At 53.4% G+C, this 25,544-nt stretch overlaps 1 protein-coding gene across 1 annotated transcript in view; it reads right to left on the bottom strand.

Annotated features, from left to right (window-relative positions):
* The window catches only part of PALD1 (phosphatase domain containing paladin 1), a 42,820-nt gene that overhangs the window by 12,735 nt on the left and 4,541 nt on the right, over positions 1-25,544 (bottom strand). Inside the window, exons 4-17 of the mRNA XM_026455325.1 lie at positions 24,929-25,093; positions 23,283-23,443; positions 22,994-23,069; positions 22,093-22,244; positions 21,637-21,736; positions 21,317-21,421; positions 18,245-18,340; positions 17,744-17,872; positions 17,158-17,274; positions 16,919-17,074; positions 16,406-16,588; positions 14,898-15,038; positions 14,608-14,679; positions 8,595-8,735 (exon numbers count right to left, since the gene is read on the bottom strand). Of these exons, the coding sequence (XP_026311110.1) occupies positions 8,595-8,735; positions 14,608-14,679; positions 14,898-15,038; positions 16,406-16,588; positions 16,919-17,074; positions 17,158-17,274; positions 17,744-17,872; positions 18,245-18,340; positions 21,317-21,421; positions 21,637-21,736; positions 22,093-22,244; positions 22,994-23,069; positions 23,283-23,443; positions 24,929-25,093 (1,794 nt within the window). The remainder of the gene's footprint in view (positions 1-8,594; positions 8,736-14,607; positions 14,680-14,897; positions 15,039-16,405; positions 16,589-16,918; positions 17,075-17,157; positions 17,275-17,743; positions 17,873-18,244; positions 18,341-21,316; positions 21,422-21,636; positions 21,737-22,092; positions 22,245-22,993; positions 23,070-23,282; positions 23,444-24,928; positions 25,094-25,544) is intronic.

Raw genomic sequence — 25,544 nt, 5'->3', positions numbered from 1 at the left:
CGCCCGGCTAGTTTTTTTTTTTTTTTTTTGTATTTTTAGTAGAGATGAGGTTTCACCGTGTTAGCCAGGATGGGCTCGATCTCCTGACCTCGTGATCTGCCCGCCTCAGCCTCCCAAAGTGCTGGGATTAGAGGGGGGAGCCACCGCTCCTGGCCAACAGCCAGGGTTTTCAAGAGGCTGAGAGAGACCCTGCCTGGGGCTCAGAGCCAGAGCTCTCTGGCCCTTTATTTTTCTTAAGAAATGACTTCAGCCCCTGGGACACACAGCTGGTCTCTCTGACCTCCTGGCAGCTCCTTTGGTCGCAGGGCCAACTCTGCACCAACCCAGGCAGTCACACAGTAGTGGCTGGCAGCTTCCCTTCCAACCCTTCCCTTCTCTGCCATCACAAGATTGCCCCTGGGTTGTGGCTGCCACAGCAAGTCGAGGAGTTGGGAGCCAGGTTCTGGTCCAGCCTCCAGCCAATCACAAAACTTCATTAGGCCTCAGTTTCTTCTCAGTCAAATGGTTCTAATAAAATTTGTCCTGGTCTCACCATCTGTCTGAGGACCACAAAAGACAAAAGGTGAGTTCTTAGAAAACTCAAATAGCAACCAGGTGCAGTGGCTCACACCTGTAATCCCAAAACTGTGGGAGGCTGAGGTGGGTGGATCACTTGAGTCCAGGAGTTTGAGACCAGCCTGGGCAACATGGCAAAACCCCATCTCTAGTAAAAATACAAAAATTAGCTGGGAGTGGTGGTGGCAGGTGCCTGTAATCCTAGCTACTTGGGAGACTGAGGCAGGAAAATCACTTGAACCTGGGAGGCAAAGATTGCAGTGAGCCAAGGTTGCGCCACTGCACTCGTCTGGACAACAGAGCAAGACTCCATCTCAAAGAAAGGGGAGGGGAGGGGAGGCAAGGGGAGGGGGGGGGGGAGGGGCGGGGAGGGGAGGCAAAGGGAGGGGAGGAGAGCGGAGGGGAAGGGACGCTTAAAAAGCACTGCTCAAAGTTAAAGCACTACAGTCTTTATACAATAAATCTCGCTTTGAGACCAGACGACATTGCCTTCTCCCTGTGTGGCTCCCTTCACCTCAGCTATTCTTCAAACTCTTCCCAAGGGAAAACAGGAGACACAGGCTGTTTTAAACACCATACACTAAGAATTAACGTCACCAGCCAAAGCCCAGGAAAAGTGCCACTGGCATTAATGATTCTAGCAGGGCTTCCTCCACGTGCCCTAACTTTGGTTTTTGTCATAAATATTTTCCCTTTCCAAGCCCAAAAGGAAACGACGAGGTGAGCTGAGGGTGTCATCGCCCTGGGCTGGCGGCCATGTTGGATTCTCCTCAGCCAGGGCCTGGAATTCTCACTTTCATCCAAAGCGCCGGAAGTGGCTTAGTTCAATGGGTTTTCTTTCTTTCTTTTTTCCTTTTGAGGCAGTTTGTTTATTTGTTTGTTTTGAGATGGAGTCTCACTCTGTGACCCAGGCTAGAGTGCAGCAGCATGATCTCAGCTCACTGCAACCTCTGCCTCCAGGGTTCGAGTGATTCTCCTGCCTCAGCCTCCCAAGTAGCTGGGATTACAGGTGCGCCACCACGCTCAGCTAATTTTTGTATTTTTGTAGAGACAGGGTTTCACCATGTTGGCCAGACTGGTCTTGAACTCCTGACCTCAGGTGACCCTCCCGCCTTGGCCTCCCAAAGTGCTGGGATTACAGGCATGAGCCAGAGTGCACGGCCTTGAGGCAGTTCTTAAAATGCCCCAAGCATCTGGTCCCTTCACATGCAGGGGGCATCCGAGCCTTGACTCAATCTTGCACGCACTGGAGAACAGAGGGGCATTGCCAGAGGCTGCAGCCCCTGAAGTCGGGCTGCTTGAGACAGGCATAAGCAGAGAGAAGGGTCGAGGCTGTTCCCTCAGGGAAGGTCTGTCCCAGTGGAAAATATGTGCCTAGGCTCAGCTCCACCACCTCCCAGCTGCACCCACAACCTGTGTCTGGTATGTGTTCTTTTCCTCGTCCTTCTCCTGCTCAGTCTGCGACTTCCTCAAGGGCAAGGACCATGGCTTCCAGTTCTGTTTCCCTGCAGCAGGGCTCAAGGTGGGCAGGGAGAGATGAAATGGTGCCTCCTCCCACTTGGGAGGCCACATGGCATGGCGGAGAGGCCCAATCTGGGAGTCAGGGGCTGGGTCTTGCCCCCCTCCTAAATCTGCCAGCAGCATATTCTTGGGCAAGCTCAGTGCCTCCCTCCTCAAATGTAAAACCGGAACCAACATTAGTACGCCCTTTATCACACACAGGCAAAGTGAGGACTGAGGTCGTGAAAATGTCTATCAGCCCAGCATGGGCACCTCTCGGACTAGTTCCAAGTTGGTCAAGGAGATATCAGGACATGTGTGGCCAGCACTGGGTCTCTAGTGACTCCCCGTCCCTCCACATGAGCCTCTACCCCATCCCTCTCCCTGCCGGCTCTCACTCCAGTCACCCAGACCCTCCTCACAGACTCCAACCACATCCAAATCTGGAGGAACCTTAGGCCTTGCTGCAGCCAACATCTTTCCCTCATTTTTAGACAAGCATCTCCCAAACCAACCCATCCACTGGAGACAGGGAAATCAAAGGAAACAGCAAGCATGGAACCTGCCTGTCTGTCCCCACCATACCTGAGGGGAAGTCTCTCATTCTGGAAGTATTGCAGTTAATTAACGTAGATGGAATGAGAGAGCCAGCAGATCACCATTCTGCAAGTTGGCGATGCCCAGAAGCCAGTCATAACAGGAGAGACAACAGGACCTTCCGGCCCCAACAGCAGCATATGGCACCCCCAGTAACCATTCCGGCCACAATGAGCCGGAATCTCGTGAAGCCTTGGATGCGAACCATTTCCAGGAAGCACAGGCCAACTTAAACCTAGGGGGTGCAACTAGCAAAATCAGCTCCAGGAAGCCCAGGAAGACAACCAGTTCACCTCACAAATATATTTCAGGGGGGAAAAGAGAACTGTTTGAGATTAAAAGAGACTTAGGGCCATGTCAATCAAATGCAACATGTGGATCTTGTTTGGATCCTGATCCAGCTGCAGAAGGCCTGTGAGATTAGTGGAAACATCTAAACATTGACCAGATATTTGCTGGTAAGTAGCGACTGTCCATTGTTTAAGAGGCAATAACGGCGGCGTGATTACCTCCTTTAAAAGATCCCCCTTCTTTAGAGGTACGTACTGAAATATGCACAGAAGAAGTAGTGTGAGGACTGGGATATGCTTTAAAATAATTCAGTGTAGAGCTCAGAGGGCTTGAGATGAAATAAGACTGGCTGAGATGGGTACTTACTGCAGCTGGGAGGTGGGCACACGAGGGCTGAGGAAATTATACTCTCTGCTTTGAAATTTTGTTTGAAACATTCCAAATTACTTAAAAATATAAGTTCCTACATTTTGACTCATTCAATAATTCTACTTCTAAGCATCAGCCTTACAGAAATAATCCACACAATGGAAGAGCCACATGCGCTATGAGGTCCACGTCACCCCCATCCCAGAAGATGACAGGAAAGAACGTGAAGGGCCGGCCACACATGCTATACACAGGAACAGCGTGGGAAATGGCACTTCCACTCACTGCGTGGTATGTGAACACAGAATGCGATGATGTAAGGGCTCCTCGGCAAACACAACAAAATGCCCGGGAGCTGTTGCTTAATTTTGCCTCTCTCTGCCCTACTAGAACGTCAGCTCTGCGCACCTTTCATCACTGGCCCCCGCTCAGTGTCAGCACAGGGCCCAGCGCTGAGGCAGCACGTGCTGGCTGGGCACATGTTGAAATGCACAAACACAGCCTAGGTGAGCGGCCAGAGACGTCCCGTGGGCCTGCCGCAATCACAGCTTCCAGAGAGGCTGCATGCAAGTGCACGAAGCCCAGAAAGAAAAGGGCAAAAGTAAAATCATCGCTGAGTTATCAGGATTCCGGGAGACTCTTTGCTCTCCCTGGGCCATCTAAGCTTTTGGTACTTACTGTCCTTATTCTTGCTGTGCAACCTCAGGGTGCAAATGAAGATTCATGCACATTCTGAGCCCTCCTCTCTGATCCACAAAAGGAAATTGACCTCCAAATTCTTCCACTGTTCCCAACTGAGGGCCCTGGAATAGCTTTATTGCTGAAGAAGCACAAACGCCGTAACACAGGAGCTGTGTTCTTAAGTGCTTATTATTAAAGTATAAGTTGACTGCTGAAGCTGGTAGGGGGCCAGGAAAAGGAAATTCACCATTTGGGGGCTCTGGGGAATGAGGGGCAGGAAGCCAAGTAGACACGTGCTGTTGAATTTCAGGATCCCAACTGGACTCTCGGGATTTTGAAAAACATCAGATGGGCCAAATGTGGACCGAACCTAGAACATTCCCAGGCAAATTAAGCCAGTGGAGGGGATAAAGCCCTGCCCAAGCCTGAACTCAGGTTCATTTATATCCAGAGGCTGTGGGGGATCTGACCAGGCTGGTGGCACCCCCTGCACACCCAGCACCCGGCCTGCTCTGAGCAGTGAACCACAGACCCTGCTGGAGGCCACCTGGGGACTTCTGGTTTGAAACCAGAAGGACAGCTGATACTGCAGGTGAGACCTGACTGCCAATTTCCAGAAGTCACCATTAGAGGGAAGGGGTGGTAGGGGCCGCTGCCTTTCTAGAGCCTCCACAACCTCCCAGCAGCCCACTGGGGCAACATGGATGAGATCCTTGGGTCAAGGACAACATGGTCTGGGGAGGAACGTGGGCTGGGAGTGAAGACCGTTGCCCTTCATCCCCACTCAGTCACCAATTCATGGTGGTTAACCTGAAAAGGTTAAACACAGAATGACCATATGATCCAGCAATTCCACTCCTAGGTACATAATCAAGAGAAATGAAAACACACATTCACACAAAAACTTGTACATGAATTTTCACAGCAACATTATTCATAATAGCCAAAAAGTTCTACAACAAGCCAAATGTCTATCAGCTGATGAACAGACAGACATAATGGGGTATTTCTATACAACAGAATATTATTCAGCCATAAAAATGAAAAATACATGCTACAACACGGATAAACCTTCAAACATCATGCTAAGTGAAAGAAGCCAGACACAAAGGACCACAGAGTGTATGATTCCATTTATATGAAATGGCCAGACCATGCAAATCCATAGAGGCAGAAAGATCAGTGGCTGCCAGAGGGTGGGGGAGGGGAAGCGACTGCTAGCGGGTGTGAGGTTTCTTTTCAGGGTGATGAAAAATGTTCTAAACTTGATGTGGTGGTGCTGGATGCACAACTCTGTGAATGTACTAAAAACCACGGACTCATGCACCATAAATGAGTGAATTGCATGGCACGTGAATTATATACATCGTGAATTGTATGTCAATAAAGCTGCTGTAACGGAGATTGTGGGGGGATGGCAGGTCCCCCAGTGTGGTCCCTGCCAGCATCAGTATCATCTGGGAGTGTGTTAGACCTCCAGACCTCCAGAATCAGAAGCTCCAGAGTGGGGCCCAGCAGTCTGCATTTTAACAAGCCCACCAGGTGATTCTGAAGTCCACTAAAGCTGGGGGCCGCTGCTTAGACTATGTGGCTCTCAGCCTTGGCTGTGCATTGGAATCACCTGGGAGACTTCAAAAACAAGACCGGTGCCCTGGCCAAGACACCCCCACCAACTAAATCAGACTCTCTAGGAATGGAGCTCTGCCACAGCATGGTTTAAAGCTCTCAGATCTCTTGGACATGCAGGGTGCAAGCCCCTGAACCAGATGGTGTCTCAGTCCCTCTGCTCTTCAGTGCCTCTAAGAATTTGGCCAGGTAAGCCACTGGCGCCCCCTGGTGGCCATATTCTGGAATGACTCTACATCTTGCCTCTGGGCCCTCCAAGGGGCCCTGGGGCTCAGGGATCTCCGTCCTCTCCTCCCACTGCAAAGGTCACAACCAACCTGGCCTTTGGAAAGGGGGTGGGTGACCTGGTGGGAGCGGGTAAGAATCCTCAGATGGCTCTGCTTCCTCTCTCCTCATTAAAAAACACTTCACATTCAGAAGGCAGCCAGAGTGACCACCTCTAACAGCCCCAGCCACCTTCCTTCTCCAATGCCACCAGAGTAAAGCAACCACCTCTCACAGCCACAACCACCTTTCCCTCTCCAATGTCCAAGGAGGAGTGCCAACTCACCCACACCAACTCATCTCCAACAACTTCTATGTCATCAGATGCGTGCACCAAACCACCTTTGCTGCCTCTAAACTCGTTTTGCACCTTTCGGCTCCCTAGCCTTTGCCATGCAGCCCCTCCCACCTGACGCGCCTTCCCAGACTCTCTGAGGACACTGCTCCAGGCCACCCCTGGGGGAACCCTCCTCTCTCCCCACGGCTCAGGCCCTGTCATGCTCCCTGCTCCACCCTCTGGGTGCCTCACAATGGACTTCCAGGGCTGAGGAGATCAGAGGAAGGAAGGTCTATCAGCTTCAGAAGTCAGGGAGGTAGGGGCTAACAGACCCTGGCCAGCATGGGATGGAGGGTCTAAGATGCTCTGAAGCAGGCATCCTTTTTCAACTATTGGGCCTCCAGCTGCAGACTGACCTGGAAGCTTCGATTCTCAACCCTCTCAGCATCCTCTGAAAGTGAGAGGAGCTCAGCTTCTTAGCTCATTGCTGCCATTAGACCATTGTGAGAGGGACCCAAAGGTAACTCAAAAGGAGACTCAGGATCCATTCTAACTATGGCTCTGAAGAAAATAGTTCTTCCTAAATTCACCAGTCCATCTTCTGAAACTCCTTAACCACCTTCCCCTCCCCACATTTAACAGCCTTTTTTTTTTTTTTTTTTTTTTGAGACAGTCTCTCCATCACCCAGGCTGGAATGCAGTGGAGTGACAACACCTCACTGCAGCCTCAACTTCTCAGGCTCAAGAAGTCCTCCCACCTCAACCTCCCAAGTAGCTGGGACCACAGGCCACCATGCCCAGCTAATTTTTTTTCTTTTCTTTTTTTTTCTTTTTTTTTTTGTAGAGACGTCTTGCTGTGTTGCCCAGGCAGGTCTCAAACTCCTAGCCTCAAGTGATCCTCCTGCCTACGTCTCCCAAAGTGCTGGGATTACAGGTGTGAGTCACTCTTCCCCTGGCCTGGCAGCCTCTTAATCTCTCCAAACTCCCCTCCCAATTGACCTCTGATCTTGGACCCAGGTTGACCCCAGATGCCTTACCCTGCCTTCCAGCTAGGCATCCACCCTTTGCCCCAGTCAGGGCCTGATCCATGACCCTGAGCAAAAGCTGGGCCCAATCAGTCATTGCCCCAATGTGTGCACAGCTACAGCTGAGCGTAGGGCTGGCTTGGGGCAGGCCCCCTCTGCAGGGGCCACAGGCAAGAGCTGTTTCTAAGAATTGCTGGCCAGCAGTGGGGAACACATGGCTGGCACATATAGCCCCCTCTCAGCACCATGAAGTCCTCACCCCCTACCCACCGGCTCGTGCCACTGCCCCTCCCACTCAGCACCTGCCTCTGTCCCAGAAGGCAATCAGATTCACTGGGCCAGAGAGGAACAGAAGTGAGCACTCCACACAGAGACCCAGGAAGAAAACTCCAGAGCCCACATCAGCCTGTGGTCATGGGACTGGGCCAGTAGGGCTGAGTGACAGAGCAGGGAGTACTGGGGACCCAGGCAGGCTTAAGGGCACATTCTTTCCAGATAGGTTGAAAATCCAGATTATTACATGAAATCTGGACTATTAGGAAACTTTTTTTTTTTTTTTTTTGAGGAGTCTCACTATTGCCCAGGCTGGAGTGCAATGACACGATCTTCACTCACTGCAAGCTCCGCCTCCCGGGTTCAAGCGATTCTCCTGTCTCACCCTCCCGAGTAGCTGGGACTACAGGCGCCTGCCACCACGCCTGGCTAATTTTTGTATTTTAGTAGAGATGGAGTTTCACCACATTGGCCCGTCTGGTCTCCAACTCCTGACCTCAGGTGATCTGCCTGTCTCGGCCTCCTAAAGTGCTGGGATTACAGGCATGAGCCACCGCGCCTGGCCAAAACTTTATTTTTATAATGTGATGAGTTATTTAAAAACAATTTTTACTGAGCAGACCAAAAACACCCCATCTGGGAGCCAGCTCCAGCCCCAGGGCAGCACAGACACACCCACATCCCGAGATGATGGCCTCCGTGCTAGTTGTGAAACAGCCACTCCAAGGCCCTGAGGGTCCCCACCCACCACGACCTGACTCTTGTCCGGGACCTCTGGTCCCCCTGCCAGGACCCAGAAACTAGAAGGTTAATGCCTGGCACCACAGGGCTCCTGGGTGTTCACTCTGATTGGCCACATCCTTGATTGGTCCCAGGGCCGCAGCAGTTGTTGAATGCTTTGAACGTGGCCCCTACACGCATCCCCCCCACCACTCCAGAATCTGGTATGAGTGGGTTGGGGCTGGGGATGTGTCCATTTCATGGATCACTTCCACTTCCAGAAGGTGGAAAGGTGACCAGGAGCCAAGGAGGGGCCCCTAGGACCCCTAGCAACCCCAAAGCCACATCAGCCACTCCCTGGGCCATGCACACCTGGAAGGGTGGCTGGGGTGGGGCAAGGTGGGGCGGGGGCTCACCTGGCGGTAGGTGCAGATGATGATCTCCCGCAGGTGGTAGTGCATGGGCGTCATGGTCTCGCTGACAGTGTCCAGTGCCGCGTCCACCTCCTTCTTCACACGGTGCCCATCGGGCAGCAGCTGCACCACCTTCATTACTACCTGGGGCCAGAGAACAGGAGTGAGCAGACAGAAAGCTGGTGGGGGCAGGTGAGAACCCACAGCCCCAGCACCAGGCTTGTACCCTCACCAAAAGGCCACAGCAGGCCTAAGGCCCAGGTGCTGACCACAGAGCCCTGCCTGCTCCTCAGTTCTGAGACTGAGGGAGGACAGGGGGATCCTGGACATCTCAGGGGCCAGGCTACCCAGGTGCTTTTTTTTTTCCTCCACAATTAGGATTTATTGGTTGTGTTGAGGATCAGTACACAGAAATCGAAATTTGCACTGAAAATCTAAAAAAGGTATGGATTATGATTCCTTTTTAGTTATTCCATTGACATTTTTTGTTGTTGTTTTATGGAGACAGAGTCTCACTCTGTCGTCCAGGCAGGAGTGCAGTGGCGTGATCAGGGCTTACTGAAACCTCAACTTCCTGGACTCAGGTGATCCTCCCACCCCAGCCTCCCGAGTAGCTGGGACTACAGGCCCATGCCACCACGCCTGGCTGATGTTTTGTACTTTTAGTAGAAACGGGGTTTTGCCATGTTGCCCAGGCTAATTTCAAACTCCTGGGTTAAGGCAATCCACGCCCTCAGCCTCCCAAAGTGCTGGGAAGTTATTCCATTAACTTTCTAGCCTAAAATTTGGAGGTAAATTGTTCCTTAAGAGGGTATTAAGTATCAGTATCTTCAAGTTCTGATAAGCTGTGGCATAAAAGCCCCACCAATCCACAATTTAGTATCTTGTACACTACACAGATTTTCAGTGTCAGAGCACATCAACAGAGTTACTAGGAAAACGGGACTGCCACAGCCAAAGACATCACAGAGTGCACCCAGTTCTCACAGGGGAGACACAATCAAGAAGTGGTTTTCGTTAGGAAATAATTCTACAAAAAAACATGGGAACAGAAGTGATTTAAGATGTTCAAGACATATTAAATGCACGACCGTGACTCCAAATTGCCATTTTGTATGCTCTGTATCACACGATATAAAAACCACCCCAATGCACCCATGGAATGTTAAGTTGACCTAAGGTGCTTATTTTTGTTTCGTTTTGTTTTGTTTTGTTTGGGATGGAGTCTCGCCCTGTCACCCAGTCTGGAATGCAGTGGCAAGATCTCGGCTCACTGCAACCTCCGCCTCCTGGGTTCAACCAATTCTCCCACCTCAGCCACCCAAGTAGCTGGGATTACAGGCGCCTGACGCTGCACCCAGCTAATTTTTGTATTTTTAGTAGAGACAGGGTTTCGCAATGTTGGCCAGGCTGGTCTTGAACTCCTGGCCTCAGGTGATCCGCCCACCTAAGCCTCCCAAAGTGCTAGAATTACAGGCGTGAGCCACCACGCCTGGTTGAGGTGCTTATTTTTTAAGCAAAAGAAATCCTGCTTCAAACAAGGCCTCACACAGAACTTTGATCTATAAAACAGATAGCTGTCACATACTAGGGCTGGAGGGGTGAGGAGGGGGTGTGAGAAGCCTCCCCACCCTCCTGGTAACCTGCAGGAGCCCCAGGTACTGCACAGACGCTCAGAGTTGGACACCACTCATCTGATATAATCCCCCACCCAGGCCAGGTGCAGTGGCTCATGCCTATAATCCCAGCACTTTGGGAGGCCGAGGTGGAGAGATCGCTTGAGGCCAGAAGTTCAAGACCAACCTGGCCAACATAGTGAGACCCCCATCTCTGAGTAGTAAGAAAAAGAAAAAAGAAAAAGAAAAAAATGATATAATCTACCCTTTATTGCAAGGGAAAACTGAAGCTTGTTTAGGTCACTCTATGGCTCTTCCCCCTCAGGCCCTCTTAGCCACCCTGTGCTGAGTTCCCCTCCAAATCTGTCTACACTGCACCTCTCTACAGCTGGCACCTGATCCAGACCTCCATCCCCCTTTGCCTCCACATCAGTACCCCTCTGACCAGCGTCTCCGCCTCCTCCCCACCCTCCCTCTCCCTGGTGGCCAGAGAGGTCTTACAAAAGTATAGATGTGAACCCATGTTTGTATAATTTCCAGGCTTTGATCTCTTCATGGCTCCCTTGCACTCAGCACAGAAACTGGGGCCTACAAGGCCCCCTGCACCACCTGGTCCCAGCCTATTTTTCCAGCCTCACCCATAACCCCTCCCACCACCCACCCCCACCACTCTGCAAGGTCCCTGCAGAGCCCTGTCCCATGGTCGACAGCCACCTGCTCATCTGCTTCTGCTTTCATGCCTGCTCCCCACTAAGTGAGGGGCTTTCTGCCAGCACCTGGAGTGGCAGCTGGCACCTGCCCGATGCCCCAGCAACAGCTGCCCAGTGAATGAATGAACACCTAACTCGCCCTCTTCTCTCTCTGGCTGCCACTTAAGAACAGGGAAAGGCCTTTCCCCAACTCGTGTGTTTCTCAGAGAGTCCTGGCCTGGGGCTGGGCACCCCAGCAGGCATGGAGTTGCAGCCAAGTGGGAGGAGATAAAAGAATAGTCTGGAAGGAACTAGTGGCCGATCTGGCTCAGGCTGTGCCCAGGGGAGCAGGAGGGAGCTGCCCAGTCCACACCCCCAATCCCAGACTGTAGGCAGGTCCCCAGGAAAGTGCAGGGAACTGTGTCCCCTGGGGGCCACCTCAGACAGAGGACTTCAGCTTTTCACAGGGAACCCAACTCCTGGCCTCTGCGGCAGCTGTTCCTCCCCTGAATTCCACATCTCGACAGCTGTCACAACCGCAAAGCCAGAAACTCGAGGTCATCCTAGGTGCCCTCCTCACCCCACATCCAGGAGCCCACAAGACCTACCAATGAGGACTGGGCTGCTCCTGCTCACCCTGCAGCCCCTCCTCACTCAACTCCTGCCTCTCCCTCCACTCCCCAAACCACACAACTGCCTGCTGGGACCCCCAGACTGAGAGTCTGATCACAACCTCCTCTGCCTCCCCGCTGGCCTCACGGTCAAGGTCAAACACATAGTGCAACCCTCCAGGGCCTTCCCAATCTGGGCCCCACCCCTCAGTCCTGCCTGCTTCCCTTCTGACAAATCACAGCCTTACATAGTTCCTGTCCTTTCCAGAATCCCTCCTTTGCACACTTGATCCTTCTACACACTCCTCTCCTCACCAAGCACACTCACTCATCTTCCCCAAAGGCACTCAAATGCTGCCTCCTCTATGAAGCCCTCTCAGGCTCCCTCAGCTGCACTCTTGGCCCTTAAAACCAGTGTCTGCTCTGGGCCTCTTCACGCTCTATTGAATATTCCCTTCTCCTCAACAGACTGTGGGCTCAGCAAATGCTGAACTAATTGCAAAAGAAGCTGGTCTAGATTATCTGGGGGTGGCTGAGGATGGGGTATACAGGGGTGTCTTCAGGTCACATGATGTAACTTTGGAACACAGGCTCTGAGGTTCACAGCCTGACTTATACCCCAGCCCCACCTCTCTGATGTGGCCCTAGGGTAATAAACTTGTCTCCCCAGGCCTCATTTTCTCCTCTACAAACTGGGAGCAGTAAAAGCACCTACCTCCTGGGGGCTGGGAAAGGGGACAGGGGGAGTACACACAGCTCCCAGCACAGGGCCTGGTGTGAGGAAGCAGAGGCCTAACCATCACATTCGAAGGACCGATGCGAAGATTAAATTCAGCTGGAAAATAAACCCTCCTATAGATGGTCAAGTGGCTTTCAACAAGGGTGCCAAGACCTTTCAATGGGGAAAGACAGACTCTTGAACTAATGGTGCTGGAAAAACCAGATACCCACATGCAAAAGAATAAACTTAGATAACCCTTACCTCATACCATATACAAAAACTAACTCAAAATAGATCAAAAAAAAAAATCGTAAAACTTAGGATTTTAACCTAAGAGTTAAAACTATAAAAGTCTTAGGATAAAACACAGGAGAGAAGCTTCATGACATTGGAGTTGGCAATGATTTCTTGGATACAGCACCAAGGGCACAGGCAACAAAAGAAAAAACAGACAAACTGGACTTCATCAAAATTAAAATCTTTTGTGCATCAGATGACACTATGAATGAATAAAAAGTCAGCCCACATAATAGAGAACATATTTACACATCACCTCTCTTATAAGAGATTAGTTTCCAGAATATACAAAGAACCAAAACTCAACAACAATCCAATTCAAAAATGGGCAAAGGACTTGAACAGACATTCCTCCAAAGAAGATATACGAGTGGCCAATAAACACATAAAAAGATATTGAACATCACTAATCATTAGAGAAATGCAAATCAAAGCCACAAAATAGCACTTCATACCCAGCAGGATGGCTATTATCCAAAAACGAAAAAAAAAAAAAAAAACACTGGCTGGGCATGGTGGCTCACGCCTGTAATCCCAGCACTTTGGGAGGCTGAGGCAGGTGGATCATCTGAGGTCAGGAGTTCAAGACCAGCCTGGCCAACATGGTGAAACCCCATCTCAAGAAAGAAACAAAGAAAGGAAGAAAGAAAGACAGAAAAGAAAAAACAGAAATCGAGTGTTGGTGAGGATGTGGAAATATTGGCACCTTTGTGTGTTGCTGGTGGGAATGTAAAATGGTGCATATCCTGCGGCAAACAGCATGGTGGTTCCTCAAAAAAGTAAAGAGAATTACCATAGGACCCAGTAATTCCATTCCTGAGTATATGCCCAAAAGAACGGAAAGCAGGGACTCAGCTACGTGTACAATGCACTTCAAAGCAGCATCATTCATGACAGCCAAAAGGTGGAAGCAAACAGTGTCCCTTGATGGAGGAATGGAGAAACAACATGTGGTCTATCCATACAATGGGATATTATTCAGCCTCTAAAAGGAAAGAAACTCTGACACATGCTACAATGTGGGTAAACCTTGAGAATATCATGCTCAATGAAATGAACTAGTCATAAAACACAAATACTGTATGATTCCACTCATAGAAGATTCCTAGAGTAGTTACATCCATTGAGACAGAAAGTAGAACAGGGGCTGCTGGGAGGAAGGATGGGGAATTATTACTGAATAGGGGGGCAGAGTTCTGTTTGCAAGATGAAGGAGTTAGATGGGTTGTGGCAATGGTTGCACAACAACGTGAATGTACTTAACGCCACTGAACTGTACATTTAAAAATGGTTGAAATGGTACATTTTATGTTATGCATACTTTACCACAAAAAGAAAAGAAAAAAGGAAAGAATCAGAGAATCAGCCAGAAGAAGGAAGGGAGAAGGCACAGCATATGCAAAGGCCCAGAGGCTGCAAGAGCTTGGGAAGTGTGAGGTGCTGCACGGCAGTCAGGGCCTCAGGACTGTGGCGAGGGCAGGGGAGGGGCAAGTAGTGAAGGTAGCCAGTGAGACAAGAGCCAACTGTGCTGCCAACTGCAGGTCAGCCATGCGTCAACTCTGAGAGATGCTGCCATGACTCTTGGAGTGCCTGAGAAGAAGGCCTGTGGCATGTGGCAGGTACACAATACGTGGATGACTAAATGTGGAATGTTTGTGGCTGGCTATCCAGTACCCTAATCTGAAATAGGGGAACAGGCAGAGCAGAGTAGGCTGGTGACCCACACAAGGTCATCAACCACAGCTGGGTTGAAGGTGCTGCGAGGTTCTTATCAACATTACCCAGACCAGACGGTGGCCAGTGACCTCCTCAAGGTACACAGCAGCCCAGCAGCAAGGCTGGGCAGGGAGGGGTCCAGCCCACATCTCCATGGCCAGCCATCTGCCAGGGCCCCAGAGCCAAGCTGTCCCATGCCTTGCTGGGCTCATCTATAAAATGGGAACAGGGAAGCACTGATATGATGAGGTGGCAGAGGTGACAGCATTGGGATGTGCTTTGAGGACCCCTAGACCTGTGAGCAGGAGTCTTCCTCCTCCTCCTCCCATCCCAAGGTGCCCCAGGGACCCCGCAGGGCATGCTCACCTGAAATTCACCCTTAGTGAACTTGGCATCAGGCACACTCACGAGCTCCTCCTCACCCACCTCGGGGAAGCCCTGAGGGAGGACAGCTGCTGAGACAGAAGCCCCCTCCCAACGCCAGGAGCCCCTTGCTGGGGAGGACTGGGGGGCTGCCCAAGACTGATGGAAGGGGCTCTGGGACCACACCAGGCTGTCTGTGCCCCTCACACCCTCCTGCAGGACCTGTGTGCCTGGGACCTGAGTGTCCACTCCTCTGGGCAAATCTCTAATCTCCCTGGAGAGGCCACACGTACCTGGATGTGCCAGAAGGCCAGGACAGCCACCACCATCGCAGTCGTGGTGCGGCCCTGGCCGCTGAGGCAGCTGAACACGAAGCCAGTGCCTGGGTCCTTGGAGAGGGCGGCCCGCAGGGTCTCCAGCAGCTGGTCAAAGTCCTGGGTGGGGAGAGCAAAGTCTGGGTCAGCGGGTGCCTCCTGGATGCACAGACCCCAATGGGGACCCCGTCCACATGGCAGCCTCATCCACATGGCAGCCCCAGCCACTGTCCTTGGGCCAGAAACTGTCAGGCCCCCAAGCTTGCACACACAAACAAAACTCACCAGAGTGCATGAGACTATGTGCGTGTCAACAGCTGCACCTGTGCAGCTGTAACCACCCTCACACCAAGCACCCGGACAGGACGTGTGAGCCAACACAGTACGCAAGTGGGGCTCAAGGTGCCCACCCTCCACCAGGCAGGACATGCACCTGTACGCCACCCCTGTGTACTGCGCCCCTGGGCTGCACATGGACCGCTGGCCCTGCTACCCACCTGAGCTGGACCCAAACCTGGTCCCACAACGAGGGTAGGGGCCTGACCTCAGAGAAGCCTGGCAGCACACGGCCACCGGGGGGCAGCAGACCGCAGGCAGTGAGAGCTGCGGAGAGATGCTCCAGGAGGGGCTCAGGCAGGAAACGGACCCCATTGCCAGAAACACACAGCACACAGCGACCCACCTACAACACACGCTCCACAACACACGCCAGACACACAACGCCACACAGGGATCCACGTCCCGTAAACACACTACAGAGACACCCACAGTCACAGACCTACAGATGCCACACACAAGCATTCCTAACGATCCCTCCACAAACCCTACCACACACACCACACCACTCCCCTAAAGATGGTTTTCCATACACAGTCCCCAACACAGACAAGGGAGACATCACAGACTCCATAAAAACACATGCACACACATAGCCACACTCCACACGCCACCCACACACTCCATACACAGTCCCCAACTGAGACACGCACACCACGGACACCACATGCTCACCCTCAACACACACACACACACACACACACACACACACACACCTTATAACAAATACACACACACCCCTGTAACAGAATACACACACCCTGATAATACACACACACACACCTATAACACACCCATAACACAATACACATACACCCTACAACACATAACACATGTACACACACCTTATAACACATATGCACACATGTAACAGAACACACACCCTGCTAACACACACACACCTATCCCACACACACGTGTAACACAATACACACACATACACCCTACAACACATAATAAACACACGTACACACAAAGCTTAGAAGGGATGTGAATAAACCACTTGGGCCAAATCGAAAAAACCCCATGAGACCACCCCGGGCCCCATAGAGAAGCTGGGGCCGTTTCATTCTCCCAGAGCCCAAGCCAGAGGGGAGGCAGGGAGGCCTCCCGTCCTTCCCCAGAGGCCTCAGCCTGAGCATCACCCTCACCTCCTCTCGGGGAGCACAGAAGTCCGGCATGGGGATGCGGTGGTAGGTGAGGCCAGGGCAGGTCCTGCGGTGCTGGATGAAGACCTCCTGCGTGGTGAGCCAGGTCTGGAACCTGTGGGTCGGGGGACCCTCCTTGCCCGGGGAAGGCTCACTTAGATGGGCCTTCAGCTGGGCCTCCAGGGTCTGGGGAAGGGCAGGAGGGAGGACACAGGCCACTGGGGCAGGCTCTAGAATAGCCCTGAAAGGCCAGAGCCTGCCATGGCCAGGCCTGGCCCTGGCTTCCAGTCCCATCCCTGACCTTCCAAGCCTCAGGGGTCACAACCACCCCTAAAGCCAGGCAGGTTACCAGAGCGCTTTAGTGGGAATCCTGAGTTGGCCAATCCCTGACACTGCTCCTCCCGGGGCCTCAGATTCTCCATCTGTATGCTGGAGTGTGGGGCCTTCTGAAGACCCTCCCAGGCCACTCCCCAGAAGCCTCGGAGGAAGGGGTGCCTAGAGGGCAGGGGGCCTCACCTCCAGCTGGTCAGGAGTCACAGGGGACCCAGGCCGCCGCAGGCTGTGGGTGTGCCCGTCACACTCCAGCACAGCCTCCTCCCTCAGGCTCACCCAGACGACCTTCTGCAGCCTCCTCTTGGCGTCCGTCAGGTAGGCCAGGATGCTCGCCAGGGCCTGGGCACGGGAGGGCCGGCAGTGAGCCCTCAGCCCTCCCTCCTCAACCCCACTGGGGGAACCAGGCCCCGAGGAGGGGTCACCTTGGCGCTGGGCTGGGCTGTGCCGTAGATGGGCATGCGGGGCACCCGCCGGAAGTTGGCCACATCCATCTCTCTGACAGTGCTGAGCGCATCCGGGGAGACCAGATCGTCCTCCTGCTGTGGGGAGAGCACCGAGCCTGGGACCCACAGCAGCCGACTGCAGCCACAGGAAGGGTCAGGACCTGGCCCAAGGCAGGCAGCGGGTGGGGTGGAACCTGAGCTTCGCAGTTTACAAAGCACTTGGAGCTTCCCCCCCGGCCCTGGCAAGAAGAGCAATGGTGCTCACTCTCCAGACCAGGAAGCTGAGGCTCAAAGACAAGAAGCTGGAGGCAAAGATCCCAGAACCCTGCCCAGAGCTCTTGGGTTTGAGACTGAGGAGAAGGTACCAGAATAGCGGCCAAAGCTGCAAATACTTGCTAGTGCCTGAGCATGACCCCATTCTGCTCACAAGAGGATCCCAATACCCACAGCCTCTCTTGTTTAGCCGCGAGTGCAATGCTTACCCCAAACCCACAGGAATCCAGTGTTCAGGGGCCAGGGCCAGTACACAGCCATACCCACTTCCCCGACTGCCAGTCACACTCACCAGGGAGCCCTCGGCAATGAGGTCCCTTGGAGCCACAGGGCCTGCTGAGCTCAGCGTCACGGGCAGGCGGTACAGCTCAGGGTGGGCACACAGCCAGCGGCTGAAACTGAGGGCAAAGGCCAGCGGATACTGCAGCCCGAGGCAGAGAGACGAGGAATTCAGGGGCACAGGGCCATCCTGAAATCTCCCTGCCCACACCATGGCAGGGGAAGCCCCAGGAGATAGCCAACATGGCCCGGGGCAGGGACAAGAGTGGCTGAGAGAAGACCTGGACATCTGGTGTCCTGGCTAAGGACAGAAACGAGGGCCCAGGGGAGAGAGGTGGGGCCTCCCTGTGCCCAGCTGCTCAGGGACTACTCCTGAATCTGGGTCTCTCCTGGTTTCCCTTCCCTCCCCAGTTCCCTGTGGGGGGTCTCCCTCCACAGCAAGTCAGTCACTGCAGTGGGGAGGCTGAAGAGGCCCAGGAGGAGGGGACATGGGTCTGCTCCTCCCGGGCCCCACCTGCTCATGAAGGTAGTAGTTAAACAGGATCAGGTAGAAGTACCGCTCCAGGCTCCGCAGCGCCCTCTGCCAGATGCTGTGTTGGCTGCTGCTTCCCTGAGAGGGACGACAGGGTGTTAAGGAAGGGCCTGTCCCCATCTTGTCCCTGTCCCCATCCCTGCAAGGGCAGGAGTTAAGCCTTGGAACTCTCCAGAAGACAGTCTTCCCCTCCCTTCATGACACAGTTCTGCCAGGTTGGAAGTTCTTCTAAGTGTCTCACCCTATCCCAGTTGCTGTGGTTATCTGCGGTCCGGGGAGATATGTGGGTGACCACACCAGGCACTGTGGTTCTGGGTGCAGGGTTGGTCTCCCCAGGCAGGCTCCCAGCCCTGAGACAGGCAGGGGCTCCCTCACTTAGCTTCAGCGACACCTAACAGGTCAGGGTTGTGCACCCACTGTGTTGAGGAAGACAAGTGTGTGAACACCCTTCCGCGAGCCAGAGGCCCTCCCTTAAGAACTGGAACCTGGAGGGGCTCACGCCTGTAGTCCCAGCACTTGGGGAGGCTGAGGCAGCCAGATTGCTTCAGCCCAGGAGTTCAAAACAAGCTGGGCAACATGGCAAAACCCCATCTCTATAAAAAATACAAAAATCAGTCAGGCATGGTGGCACGTGCCTGTAGTCCCAGGCACTCATGAGGCTGAGGTGTGAGAATCGCTTGAACCTGGGAGGTTGAGTCTCCAGTGAGCTATGATCTCACCATTGCACTCCAGCCCAGATGACAAAGCGAGACCCTGTCTCAAAAAAACAAATGGAAAAAAAAAAAAAAAGAACTGGAGTCTCTCCACAAGAAATACAAATACAAAAACCCTCACAGCAGTGCAGTGCTCCAGGGGAGCCATCCTAATTACTCCTAATTTACAGAGGGAAACGGAGATTCAGAGAAACGAGGTGACGTCCTGAAAGTCACACAGCTGACAGCAAACAGAGCTAGATTCCCCGTCTCCTGACTCCGGCCCAGCTTCCTCCACATGGTGGGTTGTCAGAGAGAACCCCAGGGGCCCTCGGATCTCCAGGTTCTACTGCTGGGTCAATACCCTTTGGAGGGCAAGTGAGATTCAGAGAGGCCCTAAGAAGGGCCATGCCCTTTGGTGAAATTTAATCCCATCTTTGGGAATCTCCACCAGGGGTTGGCAAACTTTTTCCACAAAGGGCCAGATGGTAAATACTCTAGACTTTCAGGCTTCAGGGTCCCTGCTGCAGCTACTGAACTCTGTCATCCTAGCATAAGAGCAGTCGTGGGCCAGTACAGAAGAGAACAGCAAGACTGTGTTCCAGTAACACATATACAAAGACAGGCGGCAGGCTGGATTTGGTCTAAAAGTCGTAGTTTGCTGACGCCTAATCTAGACTAGGGGGAGAAAGAATCCTAAATACACAAGAGCCTTCATTTTCATGAAGCTGCTCAACAAAGAAGTATTTACACTGAGGGGGAGCTGGAGCAACTCAATTGTCCAAGAAGAGGGGGACTGTTTAGTAAATCACAGCAGGGGTGACATTCCAGGGGCTCTGGCAGGCTCTAAGTACTGTATGGAATTTTTTTTTGGTTTGGGTTTTTTTGTTTTGTTTTGTTTTTTGAGACAGGGTCTTGCTCTGTTGCTCAGCCTAGAGTGCAGTGGCGCGATCATAGCCCACTGCACCTCGAACTCCTGGGCTCGTGGGATCCTCCTGCCTCAGCCTCCCTGAGAGCTGGTACTACTGGGCAAACACCAGCTCCCTGGTAGTTGGTACTATGAATGCCACCACACCCAGCTAATTTCTGTATTTTTTGTGGAGACAGTATTTCACCATGTTGGCCAGTCTGGTCTCGAACTCCTGACTTCAAGTAATCCATCTGCCTCAGCCTCCCAAAGTGCTGGGATTACAGGTGTGAGCCACTGTCCCCGGCCTTTAAAAAATATTTTTAAAAAGAAAAAGATCCAGTGTTTTGGAAGGCCAAGGCGGGAGGATTGCTTAAGGCCAGGAGTTGAAGACCAGCTTGGGCAACATAGCAAGACCCTATCTCTAAAAAAGTAAGGTGTGGTGACATGTACCTGTAGTCCTAAATACTCAGAAGGTTGAGGTAGAGGAATCCCTTGAGCCTAGGAGTTTGAAGTTGCAGTGAGCTGTGACTGCACCACTGTGGTCCAGCCTGGGCGACAGAGCGAGACCCTATTGAAGGAGAAAGCAGAAGGAGGAGGAGAAGAAAAAGAAGAAGAAAGGAGAAGAAGGAGGAGGAGAAGAAGGGAGGGAGGAGAGAGGGAGGAGGGAGATGAGAAGGAGGAGGAGGAGAAGAAAAAGGAGAAGCAAGGATAAGGAGGAGGAGGAAGAGAAGGCGAGGAGGAGGAAGAGAAGGCAGGGAAGAGGGAGGGAGGAGGAAGAGGAGAAGGAGAAGGAAGGAGGAAGGAAGAGAAGGAGGAGGAAGGAGGAAGAGGGGGAGGAGGAAGGAGGAGGAAGAGGAGGGGGGAGGGGGGGGGGGAAGAGGGGGGGGGAGGGAGGAGGAAGAGGAGGAAGAAGGAGGAGGAGGAAAAGAAGAAGAAACAAGAAAGAAGCAGCAGCAGCCACCTCTGTGGCTTTTAGATTCTTTCCATGCGCTGTATGATATAAACACTATCAAGCCCACCTCCTTTCGCTAGGGCATGGGGACAGGGTCTGCTGAGACATCCTAGAGCCCATAAGTCTTTCAGAAGCAGTCAGCTGGACCAAACCCCAGTCTTCCCAAAGAACCACCAGGAGTTTTACTAGTGGGAGGCCATGAGTGGCCTGGGGAGTATCTGAGTCCAGGGGCCCCTGCAGCCCTGGCCAGCAGCGCCTTCCTCCGTCCTGTTTATTCTGCAGCTGAAGGGACCTGGTCAGGGAAAGTAAACTTCCCCTCTTCCTTGTCCTTCCTGTGGGCCCAGCCCCCCATCTCCCCTTCCTCTGAAAACTGCTCTTCTCATGGGAGATGCAGCAGCCAGAAAAAGTCAGTCTGAAAGAAGTCAGTCAACACGCCTAATGAAATCAGGCTGTGGGGCTCACAGGGAAGCAGGGTACTCACACATCCTTCCATGCCTCACCTGGGCTGGGCTCTCTGGTCGGATACCTTCTAACTTCTTCTTGTTTTCTAAGACCACTTCTTTCAGGTCATGCAACTCGGCACAGGCAGTGATGGCTCTGTCCACCTGGTGCCAGGGACCAGGGCAAAGAAGAGGGAGGTGGGGGGGTGGGGAGCAGGGTCAAGGCAGAATGGCAGGAGAAAAGAGAAAAGAGAGGGAAAGGAAAAGATTGGCAGACAGGTGGGGGAGGGTATCGGGGAGGAAGAGAGCCCCGATCAGTGAGAGGAGTGACCGTCCTCCTCCACCACCCCTGCCCCAGCCCCTTGCTGTCCCTAGCTCACCTCCTCCACTATCCTCCTTCCCTGGGACACCATGCAGAGAAAGCTCTGGATCAGCTGGAACTGTTCCATGGGCAGGGGCTTGGCCTGTGTGGGGGCAGCCCTGTCGAGGCGGGGTCAGTACATTAGCAGGGCTCTTCCAAAGGTCTCACACAGCCAGCCACCTGCCTGCTGTCTCCGCTCATGTGGCCGTTGGGGGACACCAGACTACAGGTTCCTTCTGAATCACATTGTGGGACGCAGGGGACATTTCCCCAACTAGGGAAACTGAGGCCCAGAAAGGTCAGGTGACTTTCTCCAGGTCTCCCAGCAAGACTTATGGCAAACCAGGAAATGAACCCCAGATGCCAAATTTCCAGCTCTGGCTCTGGGCTCCTAGATATGTCCCCACATTGTGGGGCAGCCTGTCCCCTCCTCGGCCCCACAGCCCTTCAGGATGCTGGGCCCTGGGCCACTCACTCTGGCTGGGAGGTGATCCCACTGCGGTGAAGCAGGATGAGGGTGCCCAGCACCATGCCCAGGTTGGTCCTGCCCACGCCCATCTGGCAGCTGAAGACGAGGGCTGGGGGAGGCCCATGGGCATCGCAGAGCTGCAGCAGGCTGGGGGTCTCCTGAGAAAGACCATGAGGATCAGGCCCCAGTGAGGCCAGGAAGTCCTGGGCTGAGGCCTGAGCAGCGGAAAGCATGCCATCAGCCCACCCTGCCCCACCATCTGCAACAAAGTGGGCTCCAGTAGGTGTCTCAGCCTCTTTTGCCAAAGCCACAGCCTCATCAGCTCCGCCTACTCCCTCCCCAGGCCTTGAAGGAGCTCAAAGAACTGGAAGTGTGAGCAACTCCGAGGGCATCAGGCCAGTATTAACACCTCCTGCGAGATGCCAGTGAAATAAGATAACGTCCTGAAGGGGGCTGGACAGAAACTCTGCCAGGACTCAGGAAATGTCAGTTGAAGAGTCTATAGGGCAAGAGTTGTTAGCTCCACTAAAGAAATGAGGAACTGAGATCTAGAGAGGTGAGGCGATTAGTCTGGGACCACACAGCAAGTTGGCAGCCCGGCCACGGCCAGCAGCTAGGCCAGTGGTCAGTGATGGGCTCTGTCGTAAGAGAACGCACAAGCACACACCTACATACAGGTGCACACACACACAGAGACACACAGACAGGAACACACAGATACACGACACTTAAACATGTACACACACTCCCCAGAGACACACACAAAGGCGCTGACACACACAGACATATACACGGAGATAGACACTACCATACGTCCACCCTGACGTGCTCACACACACACCACAGAACGAGGGCACCTCCGTGGGGATGACTCTCAAGACTCCTCCCCTGTGCCCACCCCACTTACCCGGAGAACACTGACAAAGGCATCCAACTGGGCCTCCAGGGGACTCCCTTGCTCGGGCAGAGGCAGGCGGTGGTACCTGCCAGGTAAGGGAGAGTGGCCCATTGGGCAGGCACCCACTCTGGGAATCCCCTCACTCCCTATTCCCAGGCACTGTTTGGAAACGGGCCCCACCGTGGGAGACATGGGTCGGCGGCACTCGGCCCAACCTGCAGATGGTGAAACTGAAGCTGCAGCTGGAGAGTAGGACCTGCAGCACCCATGGCCAGCACGTGGGGCCAGGCCTGAGTACCTGTATGTGGGCTGCAGGAAGAGGGGTCGCTTGTACACCTCCTCTGTCACATGCACGTCGTCCTCACCACGGATGGCCACAGCGTGGGGCTCCCCCCGCAGGTCCTCAATGTTGTGGTACACATGGTATGTGTTCTCACTCAGCTGGGCAAAGTCGTGGATCTAGAGGGAGGTGTGGGGGTCAGAGGGCCACGCCTGAACTTCAGGTCCCTCCTTTTTTTTTTTATTTTTTTTATTTTTTTTGAGACGGAGTCTCGCTCTGTCGCCCAGGCTGGAGTGCAGTGGCCAAATCTCAGCTCACTGCAAGCTCCGCCTCCCGGGTTTACGCCATTCTCCTGTCTCAGCCTCCCGAGTAGCTGGGACTACAGGCGCCCGCCAACTCGCCCGGCTAGTTTTTTGTATTTTTTTTAATAGAGACAGGGTTTCGCCATGTTAGCCAGGATGGTCTCGATCTCCTGACCTCGCGATCCACCCGTCTCGGCCTCCCAAAGTGCTGGGATTACAGGCTTGAGCCACCGCGCCCGGCCAAGGTCCCTCCTTGAGTGTTCTGGCTGAGAGCTCTGGAGTGACCAGGCCATGCAGAGGCCACAGGCAGGCTTCTGCTCCCGCCCCATGCCCCGAGGGAACTATATGGCCAGAGGTGCTCTCTATGCCCTTCCTGGGAGTTCTGAAGGAATCGGGGTGCCCACACAGTGGCCAGGCAGGAGCACTCTGCCCAGTGGGTGCAGGAATTCACAAAGCCACCAGTGCCAGGATGGGAGAGGTGTGGTCAGCTGAGAGCTGGAGCTGAGGGGAGCAGAGCACACAGGAGGCCTGGAGGGGATGCGAGAGGGAGAGAGCTGGGTGCCGGCACAGCCTTGGTTCCTGCCATGAAATTTCTGGGGGCACCGGGACCCCACACTCTATTCACACACCTCCGTAGTGTGTCAGCTGTCTCAGAGGCCTCCACAATTATGGAAAAGGAGGAGGACAGAGGATCTTGAAACCGGCCCACAGACCCACCAAGGGAATTGACTCAGAGCCTCGTGGCTCTCAAAGAGTTGAACTGCAGCCTTGGTCCTTCTGGTCTAGTGCTCTTTTCACTTGCCCAGAACGCCCCCCCCCCCTTTTTTTTTTAGATAGTTTCACTCCACAGCCCAGGTTAGAGTGCAGTAGTGTGATCTCAGAGCTCACTGCAACCTCCACCTACCCGGTTCAAGCAATTCTCCTGCCTCAGCCTCCCGAGTAGCTGGGATTACAGGTGTGTGCCACCACGCCCAGCTAAGTTTTTATATTTTTAGTAGAGACGGGGTTTCACCATGTTGGTCAGTCTGGTCTTGAACTCCTGACCTCAGGTGATCTGCCCTTCTCGGCCTCCCAAAGTGCTGGAATTACAGGCATGAGCCAATGCACCTGGCCCACCAGAACCCTTTCTAAATAAAGACGTTGAGCATCAAGGAGAAAAGCAGGGTGGGAAAGGGGCAGAGGCAAAGAGAGCTAGAATAGGAAGTCCTTCCTCTGGCTGCCTGTAAGCCAGCCTTGCAGCCAGCCACTCACCCAAGCAGGGCATAACATGGGCCAGTAAGAGCAGGTGGCCTGGCCCCAGAAAGAGCATCTGCAAAGCTGGGCTGTGGGTTGGGGTCTCCCACACACTGCAGTGGGCCTCACCTCTTTCCGGATGGCCAGCTCCAGGCTCTCTACCCGGACCCCAGGTCCAAGGCCCTGGAGGTTCTCATGAAGGTTCTGCTTGTCTCGAGGTGTGTAGGACACGAAGTCCTCATCTGCACGCAGGAACAGCACAGGTTCCTCCCGCACACAAAAGATGACACACTCCTGCCAGGAGCCCGACGGGGAAGAAAGCCATCACCATGGTCCCGCACAGACACCCGCACCACTGCCCCACCACAGGGCCTCTGCCCAAGCTGTTCCTTCCTCTTCAAGGGCCCTGCACCCCACGCCATCCCTGCAACCTGAATTCTACCCAAGAAGCAAAGCTCAGTCCAAATGCCACCTCATCGTGACCCTCCCGGTCAGCAGTGACCCCTCCCTCCTGTCAGGGCCAAGAGTCCTTCATCTGAATCTCCTGTCATTAATTCCTGCTTTGTATTATCAATGAATGCATCTTTTCCCCCTTGATGGACCACAAGTTCCTCATAAGCAAAATCATGTCCTGGTCATTGGCATGTACCCATAATTCCTAGCATGATGGCCTGGATAAATCAGGTGCTTGATGAATATCAGCTGAAGAAAAGAATGCCCCATGACCATGCAATCATTCACTCAC

The sequence above is a fragment of the Piliocolobus tephrosceles genome, chromosome 9 (assembly GCF_002776525.5).
Source record: "Piliocolobus tephrosceles isolate RC106 chromosome 9, ASM277652v3, whole genome shotgun sequence".
In the NCBI taxonomy this organism is placed as follows: domain Eukaryota; kingdom Metazoa; phylum Chordata; class Mammalia; order Primates; family Cercopithecidae; genus Piliocolobus; species Piliocolobus tephrosceles.
This window is presented reverse-complemented; position numbering and strand designations above follow the sequence as displayed.